We start from the raw sequence: 19,547 nt of genomic DNA, 5'->3' as shown, positions 1-19,547 counted from the left end.
TGTTTATCTGTTTTCTAATCAAAGTAATTTTAAATTAAGTTTTTTTTTTAAATATTTACTTTTAGATTTAAAAACAATTTTTTTAAAAATATTTTTGTATAAAAAAATTATTCTTTTTGCGAAAAATAATAATATTATTTTTGTCATTTATTTTATTTGTATTTAATATCATTATTTGATAAAGAAAGAAAAAATTAGAGAAATTAAAATTAAATAAACCTTATTTTGTTTGATTTAAATAATAAAAAAAATTATTTTTCTGCTTTAGATTTTTTATACATTTTTTTGTTTTTTGTTTTTTAAAGAATTGCAATAAAGAAATTATTTTTCTTCGAGCAAAAAACTAATGATAAATCGTATTTAGAATAATTTATTTTTTTTAATCAAATATCGAATTTAAGTTAAAAATTAATTTAATTTTAGAAACTAATACTTTTTTATTCTAAAAATAATACAAAGAAAATACATGTAGGCCTATATATAATCTAATATATTAAAGAAAAGCGGGGAAAAACAATAATAATAATTTAGTTTCAAAAAATTCAATTTAGCCAAAATAATGATGTGGTTAAATAAAAATATCATGATAAAATGACAGAACATTAATTCTAAAAAAGTAAAAAATTTGAATAAAATTTTCATATGTTTGCTTCTGTGTAACATTGCTCATCTATTGACAAATTCCTTTTAGAATAATTATACTTTGATGAAAGTATGGAAGATGATAAATTTTATTTAGGGAAAGAGCTCATGATTTAAATATTTTAACCACGAAAAAAAAATCGATTTTTGAAAAAGGGCTACTAATCTAAAAAAGTAGTAAGATGCGGTGTGGGTATGTGTGGGGTATCCTTGAAGCTATTTCACAAATTGAACTTTGATAAATCCAACAATTGAAGCATCTCTTTCATTGTTGCTGTTTAACGTTCACTCCCTGGAGACTTTTCTTGGAGCAGATATAACAAAAACACCAAAATACAAAAAAAAAAAAAAGTAGAAAAGAAGACATTTTAAAAACATGTTATTCATTCAATCCAACTCAGAATTGAAAAATCACCCAACAACTCAATCTATTGTTTTCGCTTTTTTTAAATCATTTTCTTCGATTTGTTCATTTTTATTAATAGAAAATAACACAAATTTTAATTTTATTTCTTTGCTTTTATATTAAATATTATCATTTTTTTATTCGTATTCAATTATTTTTGCTTGTGCGAAATTCAATATTCTGAAAGTATGTTGTCATGTGTTTAGCTTCTAAGAAACATTACATTAAAAATACAGAGAGAAAAATATATAAATAAATATGACTGTGCATTAAACATATTATTTTTATTATTTATTTCAGAAAAATAATAAATTATTTGCTACGAATATAACAAATTAATTAATTACATGTAAGCTTCATAAATCATAAAAAAGTATAAAAAATATTTTCTATATTTAATATTTAGCTTCATTTATAGAGAAAAATGATAATAAATATTACTTAATAATTTATATCATTCTATAGAAAGTCTCATATATTTTGTATTAATTTTTCTATAATTTAGTTAAATTAAAGTGATTTTGGTAAAAGATGTATTTTAAATTGAAAAGTTTAAAATACATCTTTTACCACTTCTAGATAATGCTAAAAGATAATCGCGTTAAAGTGAAAAGTTCTTTTTTTAATATTAAAATCGTTTTTTGTATAGGCTGTTACACTTGAAACTCGAGCACATGAATTCTTTCTCCCAACTAGTATTGAGAACAATGTGATTTTGACATTGATTTCTTCGCAAAGACAATATTTTATATATTTTTTATATATATATTTTCAAATCTAATAATACTAATTTAAAAATTATATACCTGACACGCATTGATTTTCCATATAATCTACAGGTTTGAAAGATTTTCTGAACGACTCGGGTGCTGATCTTCTATCGTGTCTACTTAAAACACAGCTTCGATTGCTTCCATCGTATCTTGCTGAGCGACACACAAAAGTCGATTCGCTACTACAATATTCTAAGCATTTGTCTTTGGTTTGGATATTTTTAAGAATTTTATCGTCGTATCCATACAGTTGCACACCTTGAATAACATCAAAAGACCAATGTCTGTGACAGACGTTACCTAGAAAAATAATATCATAAAATTAACGCGCATCGTTACGTATCAAACATCAGCTACTAATAGGAAAATTATTGTTAACTCCTGTTACTGAACGATGATTAGGAGTGACTTATTAATTAAAATAGCATTAGCGAATGCTCGGCTTATGACACGGACAATCAAAACAAAATTCGAATTATCGACAAATTTCTAACAGAAGCAATTATTCGTTTAGATAAATTATATTAAGAGTAATCTATATAAAATTTTTTTCCTAGCATTATTCTTCTACAAGACTTTTTTGTTTGAATAATCCAATATTTTTGATGGATAGAATATTTGAAAGTTGATTATTTCCAGATGTTTTATGGAAAATAGAAAGGAGAGGAATTCTAAAAAAAAGAGGAAGTTCTGATGTTTAGGAATAAAAAAACAAGAATATAAAATGAGATGCGATTTGAAGAAGTACCCCAGAAACGAAGAAAATACGAAACAAAAACCTGTTGAGAAAGTTTCAGATCAAATCAGAACGGAAAGAGATTCAGAATAAGTAGGACGGAAAGTGGAAAAAAGAAACCAAGTCTCTTAGGGATAAAAGGAATACAGACATTCTGGACGAGTTCATTGTCCTTTTAGCATTGTCAAGGCAAAGAGTCGATAGGGATATTGATAGAAAGACGGAAGACTAAAGAATCATTAATAGCACCAAAATTGTGATAAGGCTATCTCTTTGTGTGCACGCCCCATTGCTCTGAGAATTTTTTTTTTCTTTTTTTCGAGAAAAGAGTTGTCTGTTTTGGTTTAAAACAAAGCGAGATGAATCGTTGTATAATATATTTTTTTTTATTTAACCCTTTTGTCACGCAGGTATCGTCATGAAGGTTTTGTGAACTTTTAGAAGTAGTCTTTTTTGAATTTTCTGCGTAATTATATAGAATTTTAATTTTTTTACAATTTATTAAGAAGATGCAATTTTTTATAGTAAAAAAGTAAATAAATACAATAACTTCGAAAAAATAAGAGAAAACGAAGCAAATAAATTCATATACTATATGTGTGTAGCGTCCTCTGCGAAATAAGTGAAATGGAACATTTAAAACTTTCAATATAATGATTCGTCTTCTATGTGCGATTGATTAGAAATTAAAATAGACAGATATTCTTTTGTTATTTTCTTCCTTTTAACCAATTATTCAATCAGCCGTATCCTTAATTAATTAATTAAAATGTTTAATGTGCTATAACTTACGTAAATTTCAGAACCACTGATATATAGCCTATAGTATGAAAGATCATTTTTTCTTACTTGTATCTTTATTGTCCCAAGATTATTATTTACAATTTTAGGACTTCCTGTATATAAGCTATGCGCTAAATCAGATCTGGCCAACCCACTGCCTCAAGCCTCATGCGACCCATCGGCTCTTCTGGGTCCTCCGACGATTCTTACCCGCATTATGTTCAATTAAATAGCCAGAAATGTAATGTTTGTTTCACACGATTAAAATAGATTATTGTCGATAATTTCAATAATTTATCTAGATTTGAACACGAGATAATCACGTGTATGAAGCTTGAAATATAATATTTGCTACCAGAGGGATGCTATTTATAGCGACCTACTGTTCTTTGGCCTCACATGTCTTAGGCTGCCTGTACCAATAGTTTCTGACAAGGAAGGTATTGAAGAACGCGCGATGTATCCAGTGTTACGAAGTTAGTAGATTTTCTACTAAATTTGGTAGATTGAGACTTCCCCCTCTTATGTAACTGCGGCCCGCGGAACGATTTGGGCTGGCCAAGCCTGCATTAAATTAACCTTGAGAGAATGCTAGAAAAGTTCCCATGAATATAAGTACCGAAATAGACAAAGATAAGCTTACATCCGCCTACTTTTCCTTCTCAACCAATCGCCGTTCAGACAACAATATCTTCAACCAATCTTTAAACTTTTATAACATTTTTATGTGTTCTTTCTCATAAATTTGACCAAAAGCTTCCTACATTCTTAAGCTTATCTCCTCCATCATCTCACAAAGGATGTCATATCGAACAACTATTCATGCCATGTAACTTATGCAGAGATTTATTCCACGTAACCGAGTAAATATGACGTTTTTTTATAATATCATAACTCACAAAAATTACGAAAATTAAACATTAAACTTAAGAATAAACAAACCATAATTGTTATTTATTAGATCGCGTGCAAGTCTTGAAACTACGAGTGATACAAATTCTCTTGACATTCCAATTTTATAAGAAATGCATTTACAATTTTTCCCGAATATACAAATGTAAAGTAAGGTTTTAAATTGATACAAAATAGAATTTTTTGCATATTGTCGTGTGATGACATCCGATGAATAATTCCGGATATTTTTATGATGGGTCACTGACGTGAGTTGTCTTTACTTTTATCCGTTTTTATTTTCAAACTTCAATCGATTAAAAAAAATAATAATAAAAATATTTTTATGATATTTTATATTCCCTATTTCAAGTAATAACGCCGAGTAATAAAAAACCCATTTCAGATCTTATCATATTTTTGAATTATTTTTAATATATTTTTCACTAATACATCTACTTTTTTGGTCACGTTTCAAAGATGTTTAAGTCGAGATCAAAGTTGGATTAACTTGAGAGAAATTTCAAGAATGATGATTCTAAAATTGAATTTTTTTTCTTACGAACAGAATTTTTCAAGTAGTATAAATTCTCTAAATTTTCCAGAACATTAAACACATGCAAATTTCACTTAAAATCGAAGATGGCGGATTTTTTTAAAAGTTGTAAAAAACACATCGTTTTTGTATCTTTTTTAAATAAAAAGTTAAATTTTAATAACATTTTTTTACCTTTTAAGCATATTTTTCTATGGTAACTCCATGCTGAATTATCTACTAACTGCTGTTCGATGTCATGAGCCAACGCAGTCATCAGTATACAGGTAGAGTTGACATGTCCAACAAAATAAGAAGTGCAATTCTCTTGGTTGTAGCATCTTTTGTGGCACTCACTAGACGAAAGGTCTTCCTTGATGCTATCCATTTCGACTTCGCTGTCTTTGACAAGCTTAACTGAAGGCATTCGGATGAAAGTTAACTTGCCTTCAGGACATATTGCTATGGAAGTGAAAGAATAAAAAAAATATATATAAAAAAATTGAAAAATTATATCTAAAAAACTTTCTTATAGAATAAAAGAAAGAAGTGATAGTAATCTAATCTTTACAACACTTCTTTGTCTGAATTTTTTTAAAATAATGTATATATATATGTAAGATCACTCAAAAGTTGCAGAAACGATGCTACTAGTAAAATAAAATTTAAATAATTGATTAAAATAAAGAGGCAAAAAAATTTAAAAAATAAGAGTTAATAAAATTAATTTCCCGGTTGTTATATTGAATTTTTACAGTTTTAAATTCATTGAACTGTGTGTAAATCTGCAATAATCAGTGAATCGATCAGTAAATAAGTTGTAGAGAATGAGCGAGAAGCGAACGTGTAAATTGCATTTATTCGCATTACCCGCAGCAGTAGTTGTAACTTTCACTTTATATTTCATTTGAAAATTGACGTCAGAAGAAATTTTGATAAAAATTTTTCTTTTTTTTCTTCTTTATTCAGTATATTTGATTTAATTTACGAGACTTAATTCAATTTATTCATCTACTAAGCTACGTAAGAATGGCAATTTAATAAACTCTTTTAAGTAATCTATATATTAATTCGTATTATTATTATTATTATTATTGCTTAAAACATAGAATAAAAGAAAGAAAATGTTATTTTAGGACAGTAACTACATTTTTTAACGTCTTTTATTTATGACAATTCAATACTTTATCATAGAAAAATGCCAATAGCCAAACTTAATATTGATTTTATAGAGTTTATATTTCTTGTCGTTCATTTAAGCTACGAATTTTGTGTCTATAAAATTGTTATAAATGTTGAAATTTTAATAAAAATTATAATTTTTTTTTCACCTTCTTTTTGGGTGAAGGTAATCAAAGGAAGATAATTAGTTACGGGAGAAAGTTTACTTGATCATTAATTTTAAGTTCCTGAGATTCATGGAAAAAAACATGAAACACGATTTATCAATAACGAAATTTTTTCAGATTTAATTAGTAAAGAATGAAAATTGTCATCTGAATAAAATGTATTTATGTAAAAAAGTATATAATTAATTAATTTATATCAAAATTCGTTTTTAATAAAATAAAAATACGTTTAAATTAAGCATAAATTATGCTAATTTATTCGTAAAATATGCTATTTTCTTACTTACCAGTAGTCAATGTATACGTACAATAAGTAAAAAGAATAAACCATCGTATTAATTCTGAAAAAAATACATATATATAATATTTTTAAAAAATTATTGAAAATTAAATTTTTAAAAATAAACATTAATTTATTATTTACATTAGTTTTTATTAAATAAATAAAAACATTTTAAAAAAAATTATATTAATTTTTCCGATAAATAAACGAGCAAATTGCATGTTAAATTAGTAATAAAAAAATGTCAATATCAAAAAACAGAAAAATAATATTGAAAAAGTCAAATTTATATTCTGATAACGTTTTTAAAAAATTAGATTTTTCTCAAAACTAAATGTTTTAAGTTATATTTTTATTAGCCTAATACTGTAATAATGAATTATATTTAATAGAGTTTAAATGTTTTATATATTTCTATAAATAAATCTATATTAATTTTATTATGTTTTAATTAAAAAATTCAAAAAAGAGATTGTTTTTCGTATAAAAATATTCATTTTTACAGCAATTTTTTATTAATAGTTATTAAATAAATTCAATTTTTTAAGACCGAAACATTAAGAAATAAAAAAAAATAAAGTGTATAAAGTTAGACATTCAGGAAAATTTTCTAAATAATAACTATTTTAGAGAAGTATAGACTCAAATAGTAATTTTAAGCTTAGAATTATTTCAGTACAAACTTAAGTACATTTTTTGTTCGTCTTTGTTTTTTTGAACGATTTTTTAAAACATTTATTTACAAAATGAACACGCGAACTCCACATTAAGCCAAACAGGAGACTATTGATGTCATAGAAAATCTTTTTAGTTACTTAATTGAGCGACAATGCACCATCATCCGTATCAAAACAGTAAGAAAATGTTATTGGTTCCATATTTTTGACTCGAAATTGTCAAATTTTTTACGATAAATAAGGCTTTATCAAGATACTTCACCATTTTCGTCTATCGATATTTAATAATCTGTTATAAAGATCTGTATATAATTTCAACTTTTAGAGACATTTTAAGAAGAAAATGATTAAAATTTAATTTTAAAATTGATTAGAAATTTATATAATCTTGTTGCAGTCATTGATAATCATTGTAATTTAATATATTCTTAACTAATTCGTATCATTATTTAAATATAAAAGATTTAAAATTATAAAAGTGGTAGCTGTAAAGTGGTAATTATCTATGAATTTTTCTATGTTTTTTTTAATATTTTCCTTCTTTTAATTTTAGCTTCTAACGATTTCTCTCCAGTTCAAGAATAATTAATGAGAAAGTCGAGAACACTTTATGAAGCTGTTTAAATTAGAATGCCAATCATTCTTTTATGAACGTTCTGTTGTTAGTGAATTAGTTGAAGATACAAATCATGAAAGGCTCTTTTATACTGCATTTTAAAATATTTGATGTATAATTAAAAAATTTTTAACTTCGAGCCATATTATTCAACTTTTAAAATTTATGACTTATAAGGAAAATTAATTAAATTTTGAAAAATTAATTTTGGATAAAAAAAAAACGAAAAAATTCTTTAGCTAGTTTCTACTTTAGTATATGAAGATGGAATCTCAAACATGACCTCAAGCATCTTCTGTACACTAACGAAGTTTAATCTCGTGGGAAAGCTGCTTAATCGAGCAACGTTCAACGATCAATCAAGGCGCGATGTAACTGCTAATTATGACGAATTGATCAAACATTTACTCGTAAAATGAAGCGAAACAGTAAATATATTGATCGTTTATAAATTTTTAACTTAAAACTATAACATAAAACTGAATGTAAAATGCTTCAAAATTAATATTAATAATTCTCATTTTATAAGCATTTTAAAGGAATAAATTGAAGTTTAATGATTTTTATGATTTATTTTATGTTATAAAATCATTAAAATATCATATAATGGTTAATAAATCAAAATATATAACATGACTTGTATTTTAATGATCATAAATTTATTATCATGTGTATTATGAAGTATATTTTAATTTAATTAATTGAATTTTTTATTATTCTTCCCTAAATAACGTGCGACAACACTAAAATCAATTAATAAATTGTAGAAAAGTATAAATATTTTACACCATTTTAAGAACTTCAATAAAATAATTATAAAATTGTAATTGACAGTTCGCTGAATTACTATGTGAATATTATAGCATCTAATTAACAGAAAATTGGAATTAAATGGAAGAGTTTTATACTATATGCACAGAATATAAATGTAAGCGATATGATTTAGGAATGTGTTTGTTATATTATATTGTGATGTATAAGGTTAATTGTTTATAAATGACTATATAATTGGGAATTTGCGAGCCATTTTGTCATTGTTGATTCATTTTCATAACTTAACAAAGCTGAATAAGATAACAATAGTGCAACAGACATAGCTTCAGGACGTCAAAATGTAGATGAGATTTTGTTTGACGTTCTAAAAAATAAAACGGAATCTTTAGAAAAGTTCTTAGTTCTTTAGAAAAATTGGTTTAAAGTTTAGGAAACTTTCAACATGATTTGGTTCAAAAGTTAAAAGGAGAAAGGAAGAATGGCTTCTGTTGAATGGAACAATTACTCAAAAGAATGTAATTAAACATTGTGCAATATGTAACCATACATCCAACTTTTAAAAAAATAAGGAAAAAATTCTGAAATCTTGTATGATATAACAAGCATTGTAGCTAAAAATATCGCGTTTAAAAGTTATTTTCAATAAAGACCTTTCATTTCCTAAGTGAGGACATTGTCGTGTTCACTAACGATTTTAATCATGAAAGTTGTACGAGTGACATTAATATCCCTTGGCAGATTAACAAGTAAAACTTTGATTTAATATCTAAGAGCAAATGTTACAAACAGTAAAGTGATGTGTAATAAAGACTCAGAAGATTTGACACTTCTTATTTTTCAACAAATATTTGCTTCCAGACATCATTAAAGTGGATTCTAAATCGTTTGATGTGTCACTTCACTCGTTATACAAGTATCCAATTAGTTTAATTTTCAACTCTTATTTATTTTATTAGAAGAATGTTCACTAAAATTCCTTTGCCAATAATTAAATAAATAATTAAAAAGCTAATTGATAGAAGAAGAAGAATTATTTATTTATTTATTCTTTTTATTGAAAAATGTTCCTTTCAAAAATTCTTATAAAAACGTATTCCGTGTTCAATTCAGGTTAGAAAGTTGAAAACGGAAAAGCATTTAGAATAACGTCACGTACCATTTTGGTCGTCACGACATCCAAACAAGTCAAAATGGTTCGTGAAGAGAAAAATCCTATTTTGTTGACTTTAAAATATCTATCACTTCCTATATATATATATGTGTATTGTTAACTCACACAAGTAATTCAAAAAAATTGTAAATTAATCTTATGTAATTGTAAAAATTTCAAAAACTTGTTGAAGAATTTATTCGCGTAACAGTTACGATGTCATTTAAGTTACAAGACAAAATAACTTTAAGTATTTTACTTTTTTCTTTTAAACCTTTTCTAACATCAGACAGTATTGAAGTTAATGCTTGTTGCACTTGAATTATCCTTTGCTGTTATGCCACTTTTTAATGGAAGATTTTCTAAAGTAAAAAGCTTTTAAAAGCTTCAGTAATGGATGAGCTGATCTTAAGTAAAATCAGCCTTTACTTACTTCAATTCGTTTTGTCTCAAATGTCTTTTTTTCTGGAACAATTCGGTATACAGTATTTAACTTTTTTGTTATTTTTATGTTTGTTTTTTCGATTACAAATCTTTTTCTGTTATAATTTAATTAGTAATAAATAAATAAAAATTAGTTAACTAACTTCGAATTGAACAAAACTCGGCACCATATTTAAATATAATAATCGAACTATCTGCTTATTAACGAAATTAATTAGTTAACTGAATTAATTTTTTCGAAACTAAATGGCTTCCTTATTTATCAGCATAATTTATTTCTATCTAATTTAATATTCAATTCATTAACATAATTTATTCTTAAATTAACTAAATTAGCTCTCTGATTGGTTGCTTTTACATTTAAAGATTCGAATCTTCGCATCTGATTGGTGCAATATAATTTAAATTATTTACGACAATTGTTAGTTAAACTTTAAAAATTTGAATAACGACACCTAATTGGACAGTTTAAATTATTTAATTTCTAAATTATATAACTTAAAAATAAATTTATTGTAAAAGTTATTTATAATTTTACTACTTTTCTAAAATTTACTTTTAATAATAATATTATTATCATTAAAATTTTCTACGACTTCATAAAATGGCATTTTACTTATTTAAATGTAATTTAAAGAAGTTTTAAGTTAATAAAAATATATAAAAATGAAAATTATGTTGTAAACAANCTTCAATTCGTTTTGTCTCAAATGTCTTTTTTTCTGGAACAATTCGGTATACAGTATTTAACTTTTTTGTTATTTTTATGTTTGTTTTTTCGATTACAAATCTTTTTCTGTTATAATTTAATTAGTAATAAATAAATAAAAATTAAAAACAAAAAAAGATTTAAATTAATAATAAACAAGTGGAAATAGTCGAGAAAATTAATGAAGTAAGTCAAGTAAATTTGTGATTTACAATTTAATAGTCGGAATTTATATTTATCATAAATTCTTAGACATTAACTTAATTATCCAACGTCAGCAGGACGGTAATAAAACATGAAAAATTGTACAAACAACAGTTTTGATTAGTAATAAAATATTTAAATATAAACTTGAATAACTAAAATACTTTATTGTCCGTTTTATAAAGTATATTAATTCATAATCATTTACATTTTTAAAGTGTAATAAAGTTAAATATTGATCATTATAAATTAAAGAGTCTCAAAAGAAATTACATTATCGATAATTAATTAATAACCGTAGATAATTGTGATATATTATCAGATTAAGCAATTAATGTTATGTGATATTTCAATTAATGGAAATTAATTACCTAATAGAAGCAGATAGTTGGCACTTTGTGTTGTAAGTGGTTTACACGTGCAGTTTATCATTCAATGCTGCAAGTACATTTATCTTTCTGCTGTTTAAAATATGGCTTTGCTACAAATTTTATTTTATTAAGTTAAAAATCTTTCTTTTTTAATTTAGTAATTATATATATATTGTTATTTGGTTTTTTAGTAGTGAATCTCGAAAGTTTGAAGTCAATTAAGTGAAGATTTCAGAAGAAACTTTGGTAATAGTTTGAGACCAATTAAACTGTAATTAATTGTAATTTTAAGCTATAATTGTATTTAAATTTGCTTAATGAAGTTACGATTACAGTTAAATATATTAAATTTAAACTTGCTTAATTTTACACCTAATTACAATTAATTGTATTAAGATTGCATTTAGAATTAACTTATTTTGAGTTTAATTCTAATTGTGATCATAATTATTTGATTTTATATTCTAATTGTAATTTATAATTATTATTTATGTTCAAATTAACATTCAAATAAAAATTTATTATATTTATATTTAACTGACATTCAAATTTTTGTATTTTAATAGCATTTTAGCTGTAATTATTTGCACAAGAACTAATTAAAAGTTAAATGAAACTTAAATGTATTTAAAAATTGCTTAAAATATTAATTATAAATTTGCATTTGATTTAAATTCTTAAATTTATGAAATAAAAATTTTAAATAAATTAACAATTCGTTTTGAACAATAACAACATTAATTATATTTAAATTTAAACTTTTGATTTAATTCTATTTAAGTCTACAATTTTTATTTCTAATTTTTTTCTGACGTACGTTAAAAAAAAAGTTTTTATTTAACTGAAATTCTTTATGGAGTTATAAAATAATAATTATTAACAATATAATTTTTTTCTGGTGACAAAAGTTTTATTCTACAAGCTATTATCATATTAATGCCTTTATAAATATTAATAATTTTATACAGAAAAAAGAAATTTTTTGAATGATAATGAATGCGATTAAATTCTTACTTATTTATGGTAATATTTACAATGTAGTAAGTCGAATGTGTTAATTTGAAACTATTTTTAGAGTGATATATATATATATATATATATAATATGGTTGTTTTTTAGATGTGTGTGGTTCAATATTGCTTAGCTTGATGCTCTTTTTTTTACTTTCTTGTCGCTGTTATTACACATCGTCTTGCAGAAGATTGCTTTCAAGTTTATGACGCTGTTAAAGGTCTGTTTTTAGTGGTGTCCATCTTTCAATTTTTGATGGGGTCGAAATAAAAAAAAAATATACAAGGGAAAAAAAAGGTCATCTTTTCAGGTTTTTTACTATCATTTTGGATATTGTAATAAAAATGATCAGTTTATTGTAGCTCGAGTTTAACTCGAAGGTAAGCACGTCTCCTAACAAATTATTTGAAACATTAGCTTTATTATTATGATCCTTTCTATCATTTAAAATAATTTAAGTTTAAAAATATCTTGTGTGTGTGTATATATATATATTTGAATATAATAAAGTAGGTGTTTTATATACTCTATATGTATATTTAATTTTATTTTTAGAATATTTAAATATAAATCTGTTATTATTTCATAAATCATAATAAAGGTTTTAACACCTCTTCGGTTTAATTTGTCATTTTTGACTTCTGCTATCATATATCCAACTTCGCTCTGTTAAACACAGAAGTATTCCAGTAAATTTTGTGTCGTCATATATTCGCGACGTCGTTAATTCTTTGAAATAAGTTTGCTTTTATATGAAAAATCTGAGCAAATTTTTTTTCTAATGTTTCTTTGAAAGAAAATGACACTCTATCTTACATTTTTTTAAAATTTTGCAAATGGTTAACTCGAAGAATCAACTTCAACTAGAAACTTTTTTAACTAAAAACTTTAAAAATTCGATAAGATTTATTTTAATTACGTTTATAAAATAATTATGTAGCTTATTTGTTAATAAAAAAAATAATTCCTGAATTCTAAAGCTGTGTATAAACTGCATATTCATGTAAAAAAAGTCCTTTAAAGGTGTAGGTTCGATTCTTTCTTTCTTTGTGGAAAAAGTAAACATATTTGGTTATAGATGAAAATCGATTCTTAATGGCATGGATTCGGTTCTTTATCAGACTAAATGTATTTTTTCGATCTGAGTCTTGTTTTTTTCCATCAGCTATGTAATTCATACACGAAGATAAGATACATAGTTTAGGCACTTTTATAATTAATTATAACTTAATTTAATGGTTCGATAACTTTATCTTAATTAACTATAACTTATTCGATCTTAATAATCTTTAGATCTTAATCTTTAGTTTATAAATTTCAAATAATTTTCAGTAAGTTTCTTGTAAAATTACATTTTAAACTTTAACATAATCATTTTAGTTGCGAAATTTATTAAACAAAACTATTAACCTAATTAAAAAATTAATTACTTCGAAAATTAACTAAATTATAATTAATCGCTTGTAAAACTTAAAATTATATTAGACATTTTTAACAAGTTTAAAAGGCTTTTAATTTTAATAAAATGTCGAAACTTTTAAGCATTTAATTGAGGAGTAAACAGCGAGAAAAGTTATTTAAAGACAGTGTTTTAAATTTTAATACAATTTTAAATTTTTAAAGAAAATTATAAAACTTTTCTGCATTTATCTTAACGAAAGTAAAANAATTAAGCTATAGATGCTTTAGATAAAAGGGGGAAACTGATAGTTGGTGTCATCTGTCATTTTCGACTGCTGTCCTCTAGGTTGTTTGTTCAGAAAACAAAAGTAGAACCATACAAAAAAAATAAAAAAAAAAAGTTACTTTCAACCAATTGCCAAGTAAAGAAATAAAAACAGCCCAGAGGAGTGTGCTAGACGTAATGGGAACGTCCCCGAACTTGTCTTACAACATCTTATAGAAAAAAATAAGAAAAAAGATGTATTGGCTACCCCAAGTGGATGTTGTTCGTGATTCGATACGAGAAAATAATCTCGAAGGTATCTCTTTTCCCACATTGCACTAGATCTACCATTGAAAGACTTTGTTAGAATGCATAATTTTAGAAATTTTGTTAACAAGATCATAGATTTGTTGTTATAATAGCCATTTTGGTCGAAGCATTGGAATAAATGTAAACTGTGGAAACTATAAAATCAACGGTAATGGTATACAAGAGACCTTTATCCTCTAACTAACCAGAGAAATTATCATCCTGGAAAGAGCCATCGTCTCGGAGTCATAGATTATCCAAGGACACATTATCTGAGAATTAATGGACTATTATACAGAAAACGAGTCTTATTATCCACGGAATATACATTACTTTAAGAGAAAAATCTATTATTTATAAATTCAATTCGATATACAAAGTCGTTACTAAATTTATGGCTCCATTTTTTACGCGATTGAAGATAATATACTTATCTTTTCCAACGATTGATTCTATCTTAATTTCTAAGCAAATGATCAATAAAACAAATTAGTTTGAAATTTTTGCTAGTAAATTATATTTTTAATGTATGAAATTTCTGTTGCGATAAAGGATTTTATATTTTTTTAATGCTAATTTATGCTAATTATATTATATGTAACATTTTTCACATAAATTATTCATATGTTTGTTATCATATTATAGATATCAAGCTAGGATTATAAAAATATTGTAATTATGGCTACAATCTATATATATAATATAATATAATATATATAACTAACGACATATGTAATTTGCAAAGCATTAATTCCATATAATTATACAGTATAAATATTTCCATAAATAATGCAAATAACTCTAAAAACATAGTTTTAAATACGATATGAGAAAATAACACTGTGTGTGATCTATTTAAATATAGTAATCATTTATATGAAAAGTACCCTAAACAATATAAAAATTAATTATTTGTAATAAAAATTAGCATAAATAATGCAAAAAATACCTTTAATATTTTTAAGAGTTATTTGTATTATTTATTATGATTTTTGGGCTAATTATAGGCTTTAATTTTTCATGTTTACATTTATATATGTAAATTATTGCCATAGATCGTGAGTTATCACGTCATAACATTTTTAATAAAGAAATTTATATTATCTCTAGTTTTGTACTGGAATTACATCAATTTTTTAATGTTAATATATTCAATCATATTTTACGTAACAATACTAGATTATAACTTTGTTTAATGTCACAATAAAATATCTTTAATTTGCATTACTCGTGATAATTATGGCATTCATTATTACATACAAGTTAAATTTTGATGATAATTGTACGAGCGAGTAATTAACATAAAGCAAAATGGACCAATAAAATGTTTACCTTATTTCAATTTATTTATTCAAATTGACCAGTAAAAAAAAAGAAAACTTTTATCTAAAAACAAAAGCAGAAAAGAGAATTCGTTTTTACAAACGGATGAATAAAAAATTAATAAAAAAGAATGCAACAGTTTCCTTAAACACGCTCTTATTGAAAAGAAATGTGAAATGATAATTCTCCAACATCTAACGTTGTTCAAGTTAAAAATTTAGAAAGCTCCAACTGACTATAAATTGAAATTTTGCAGCAGAATACCGCTTTGAAATCTTCAAAGAACCGGATGTTTCCGCTTCTGATATAGGGTCAACAAATGTGGCCTTATTCGAATGTATCTTACTGCGATTTGAATAAAGTTTTTTTAAAGTGGGAAGTAGCAAAGAATATACTTTACCACGCTATACTGTACATGGAACATACTATACAATAAAATAATTTATACTTAACAGTATAAAGATTTTTTTCCTTTTTCTTGAATTTAAAATGCACATATTTTACAAATACATGAATTTATAGACCCTATATAACATTTACTCGTCTTCCATTTATATTCCCCATCTGGATACTTTTGTATTACTTATGTAACCCGCTTGATCTTGAGGTATGTAAATACTTTATATAAAAGAACGGCCATATTTTTTTCTAAATGTAGGCATGTATAGAGTGTATATAAATATAGAGTAAATTTTATATTTAAATGTGAAAGAAAGAGGATTGACGTTTATCATTCAAAAGCTGTTCATACAGGTATAAAGACAATCACGTTATCTTTACGTCCGGTTTGTGTGGAAGTTTCAGGAAAAGGGAGAGAAAAGTCAATAGGAAGCTTGTTACATTCACTTCCCATACATACTGTAGCCAATATTGATCATTGGTAATACAGGTAAAGTTCAATTAGTCTTAATTATCTCTTAGTCTCTACACGTACGAATGTGTTCAAACAGATCGATGTGAAGAAAATTTATTTTTCATGTTTGAACTTCATAAATTATACCTAAACGAAAATAGCAGTTAATAAAGAAGATAGATCATCCTTCTGAGCTAATTTAGATGTTAATTTTTAAAAGACGTGATTGATATCCCACATAAATTTATATAATTAAGCAATTTATAAAAGTTGATTGGACGATTTTGTTACACGTCACTGTGACATAATAATGTAAACGGTGATTTCGTAACAATGAAAAATTTGAAAAATTCGTTTAAATGTTTTTCATTTAATTTTTGGCATTAAAATTTAAAATTTACGTTTATTTATTCCTTTGTTTAAAACTCTTACTAATTTTTTTTTAAATTAAAAAATATATGTTTAAATTATTAAAACTAAAATTTTCGAATAAAAATCTAATAAATTTAAGTTGAAAAAAACTGGTAAATTTCCCAAAGGCTAACTCAAGACTTGTATTAAAGCTGTTAGAAGATAAAAAAAGAAGAAAAAATTAATAATATTTTATATATTTGCGAAACAGAGAACTTAAGTCACATGAGAAATAAGTCAAGAAATGTATTTAATCAATGAAAGAAGATTCTCGATCTGGTTGTTTACGAAAACCTTGTTCTAAAATTTCTAAATNGTCGAATGTGTTAATTTGAAACTATTTTTAGAGTGATATATATATATATATATATATATAATATGGTTGTTTTTTAGATGTGTGTGGTTCAATATTGCTTAGCTTGATGCTCTTTTTTTTACTTTCTTGTCGCTGTTATTACACATCGTCTTGCAGAAGATTGCTTTCAAGTTTATGACGCTGTTAAAGGTCTGTTTTTAGTGGTGTCCATCTTTCAATTTTTGATGGGGTCGAAATAAAAAAAAAATATACAAGGGAAAAAAAAGGTCATCTTTTCAGGTTTTTTACTATCATTTTGGATATTGTAATAAAAATGATCAGTTTATTGTAGCTCGAGTTTAACTCGAAGGTAAGCACGTCTCCTAACAAATTATTTGAAACATTAGCTTTATTATTATGATCCTTTCTATCATTTAAAATAATTTAAGTTTAAAAATATCTTGTGTGTGTGTATATATATATATATTTGAATATAATAAAGTAGGTGTTTTATATACTCTATATGTATATTTAATTTTATTTTTAGAATATTTAAATATAAATCTGTTATTATTTCATAAATCATAATAAAGGTTTTAACACCTCTTCGGTTTAATTTGTCATTTTTGACTTCTGCTATCATATATCCAACTTCGCTCTGTTAAACACAGAAGTATTCCAGTAAATTTTGTGTCGTCATATATTCGCGACGTCGTTAATTCTTTGAAATAAGTTTGCTTTTATATGAAAAATCTGAGCAAATTTTTTTTCTAATGTTTCTTTGAAAGAAAATGACACTCTATCTTACATTTTTTTAAAATTTTGCAAATGGTTAACTCGAAGAATCAACTTCAACTAGAAACTTTTTTAACTAAAAACTTTAAAAATTCGATAAGATTTATTTTAATTACGTTTATAAAATAATTATGTAGCTTATTTGTTAATAAAAAAAATAATTCCTGAATTCTAAAGCTGTGTATAAACTGCATATTCATGTAAAAAAAGTCCTTTAAAGGTGTAGGTTCGATTCTTTCTTTCTTTGTGGAAAAAGTAAACATATTTGGTTATAGATGAAAATCGATTCTTAATGGCATGGGTTCGGTTCTTTATCAGACTAAATGTATTTTTTCGATCTGAGTCTTGTTTTTTTCCATCAGCTATGTAATTCATACACGAAGATAAGATACATACTTTAGGCACTTTTATAATTAATTATAACTTAATTTAATGGTTCGATAACTTTATCTTAATTAACTATAACTTATTCGATCTTAATAATCTTTAGATCTTAATCTTTAGTTTATAAATTTCAAATAATTTTCAGTAAGTTTCTTGTAAAATTACATTTTAAACTTTAACATAATCATTTTAGTTGCGAAATTTATTAAACAAAACTATTAACCTAATTAAAAAATTAATTACTTCGAAAATTAACTAAATTATAATTAATCGCTTGTAAAACTTAAAATTATATTAGACATTTTTAACAAGTTTAAAAGGCTTTTAATTTTAATAAAATGTCGAAACTTTTAAGCATTTAATTGAGGAGTAAACAGCGAGAAAAGTTATTTAAAGACAGTGTTTTAAATTTTAATACAATTTTAAATTTTTAAAGAAAATTATAAAACTTTTCTGCATTTATCTTAACGAAAGTAAAACTTTAAAAAATGTGTTCTCTGGTGATCCTTATACAGTTTTAATGTGGTGTTTTCACAGAATTTGAAACAATTTTTAAGAAATTCTAAAAACTTTTTACACTTCGTAACTGTTTTAGAAACGTATTTAAAATTCATTTTTGTGAAAAAATATATGTATTTTAAAACAAAGAAAAATCCCTGCCTGGGGTGATTCTGTAACAAACAGAAAACCATTTAAAGCGTGAAAAGATGATGACTGCATCCAAAAGTATTTGTTTTATAGCACGGTGTAGAAGCATCAAGCCAATATCCAACCGAGGATGTAGTAAATAATGAATCGTTCTAATCTCATCTCACCTAAAGGCTAAATCGATTTCTTCCGAAATGTTTGCATGGTGTGAATAAAAGAAGCGCAAAGATCCCCTACATAAAATAGACTCGATCTAATCATGCTTAAATATTAATAAACTTGGCAGGAACATCTTAACTTGAAGCATGTCACTAACATCTGGTTAAAGGATAATTATTGAAATTTTTGTATCAACTCCTCTAAAAATTACTCTTTTATCAATTCATAATATAAGTAGTAAAGAAAGTTAAGAATTTTTTAAAAAGAATATAACTTTAAAAAAATCAGTTTAAAATATTTTTTAAAAAAGAAGTTTATAAAGAAATCCTTGTATGTAGTTCATCGATGTA

General features: G+C 24.7%; 1 protein-coding gene across 1 annotated transcript in view; it reads right to left on the bottom strand.

Annotated features, from left to right (window-relative positions):
- LOC111633314 overlaps positions 1 to 19,547 on the bottom strand; it is a 42,721-nt gene that overhangs the window by 7,657 nt on the left and 15,517 nt on the right. Inside the window, exons 2-4 of the mRNA XM_023377858.1 lie at positions 6,403 to 6,456; positions 4,962 to 5,228; positions 1,855 to 2,121 (exon numbers count right to left, since the gene is read on the bottom strand). Coding sequence (XP_023233626.1) covers positions 1,855 to 2,121; positions 4,962 to 5,228; positions 6,403 to 6,456 — 588 coding nt within the window. The remainder of the gene's footprint in view (positions 1 to 1,854; positions 2,122 to 4,961; positions 5,229 to 6,402; positions 6,457 to 19,547) is intronic.

Source organism: Centruroides sculpturatus, unplaced genomic scaffold (assembly GCF_000671375.1).
Source record: "Centruroides sculpturatus isolate CEXI.00-Female unplaced genomic scaffold, Cexi_2.0 scaffold735, whole genome shotgun sequence".
NCBI classification, from domain to species: domain Eukaryota; kingdom Metazoa; phylum Arthropoda; class Arachnida; order Scorpiones; family Buthidae; genus Centruroides; species Centruroides sculpturatus.
The sequence above is the reverse complement of the archived record's forward strand: the minus strand, read 5'-3'. Positions and strand labels throughout refer to the sequence as shown.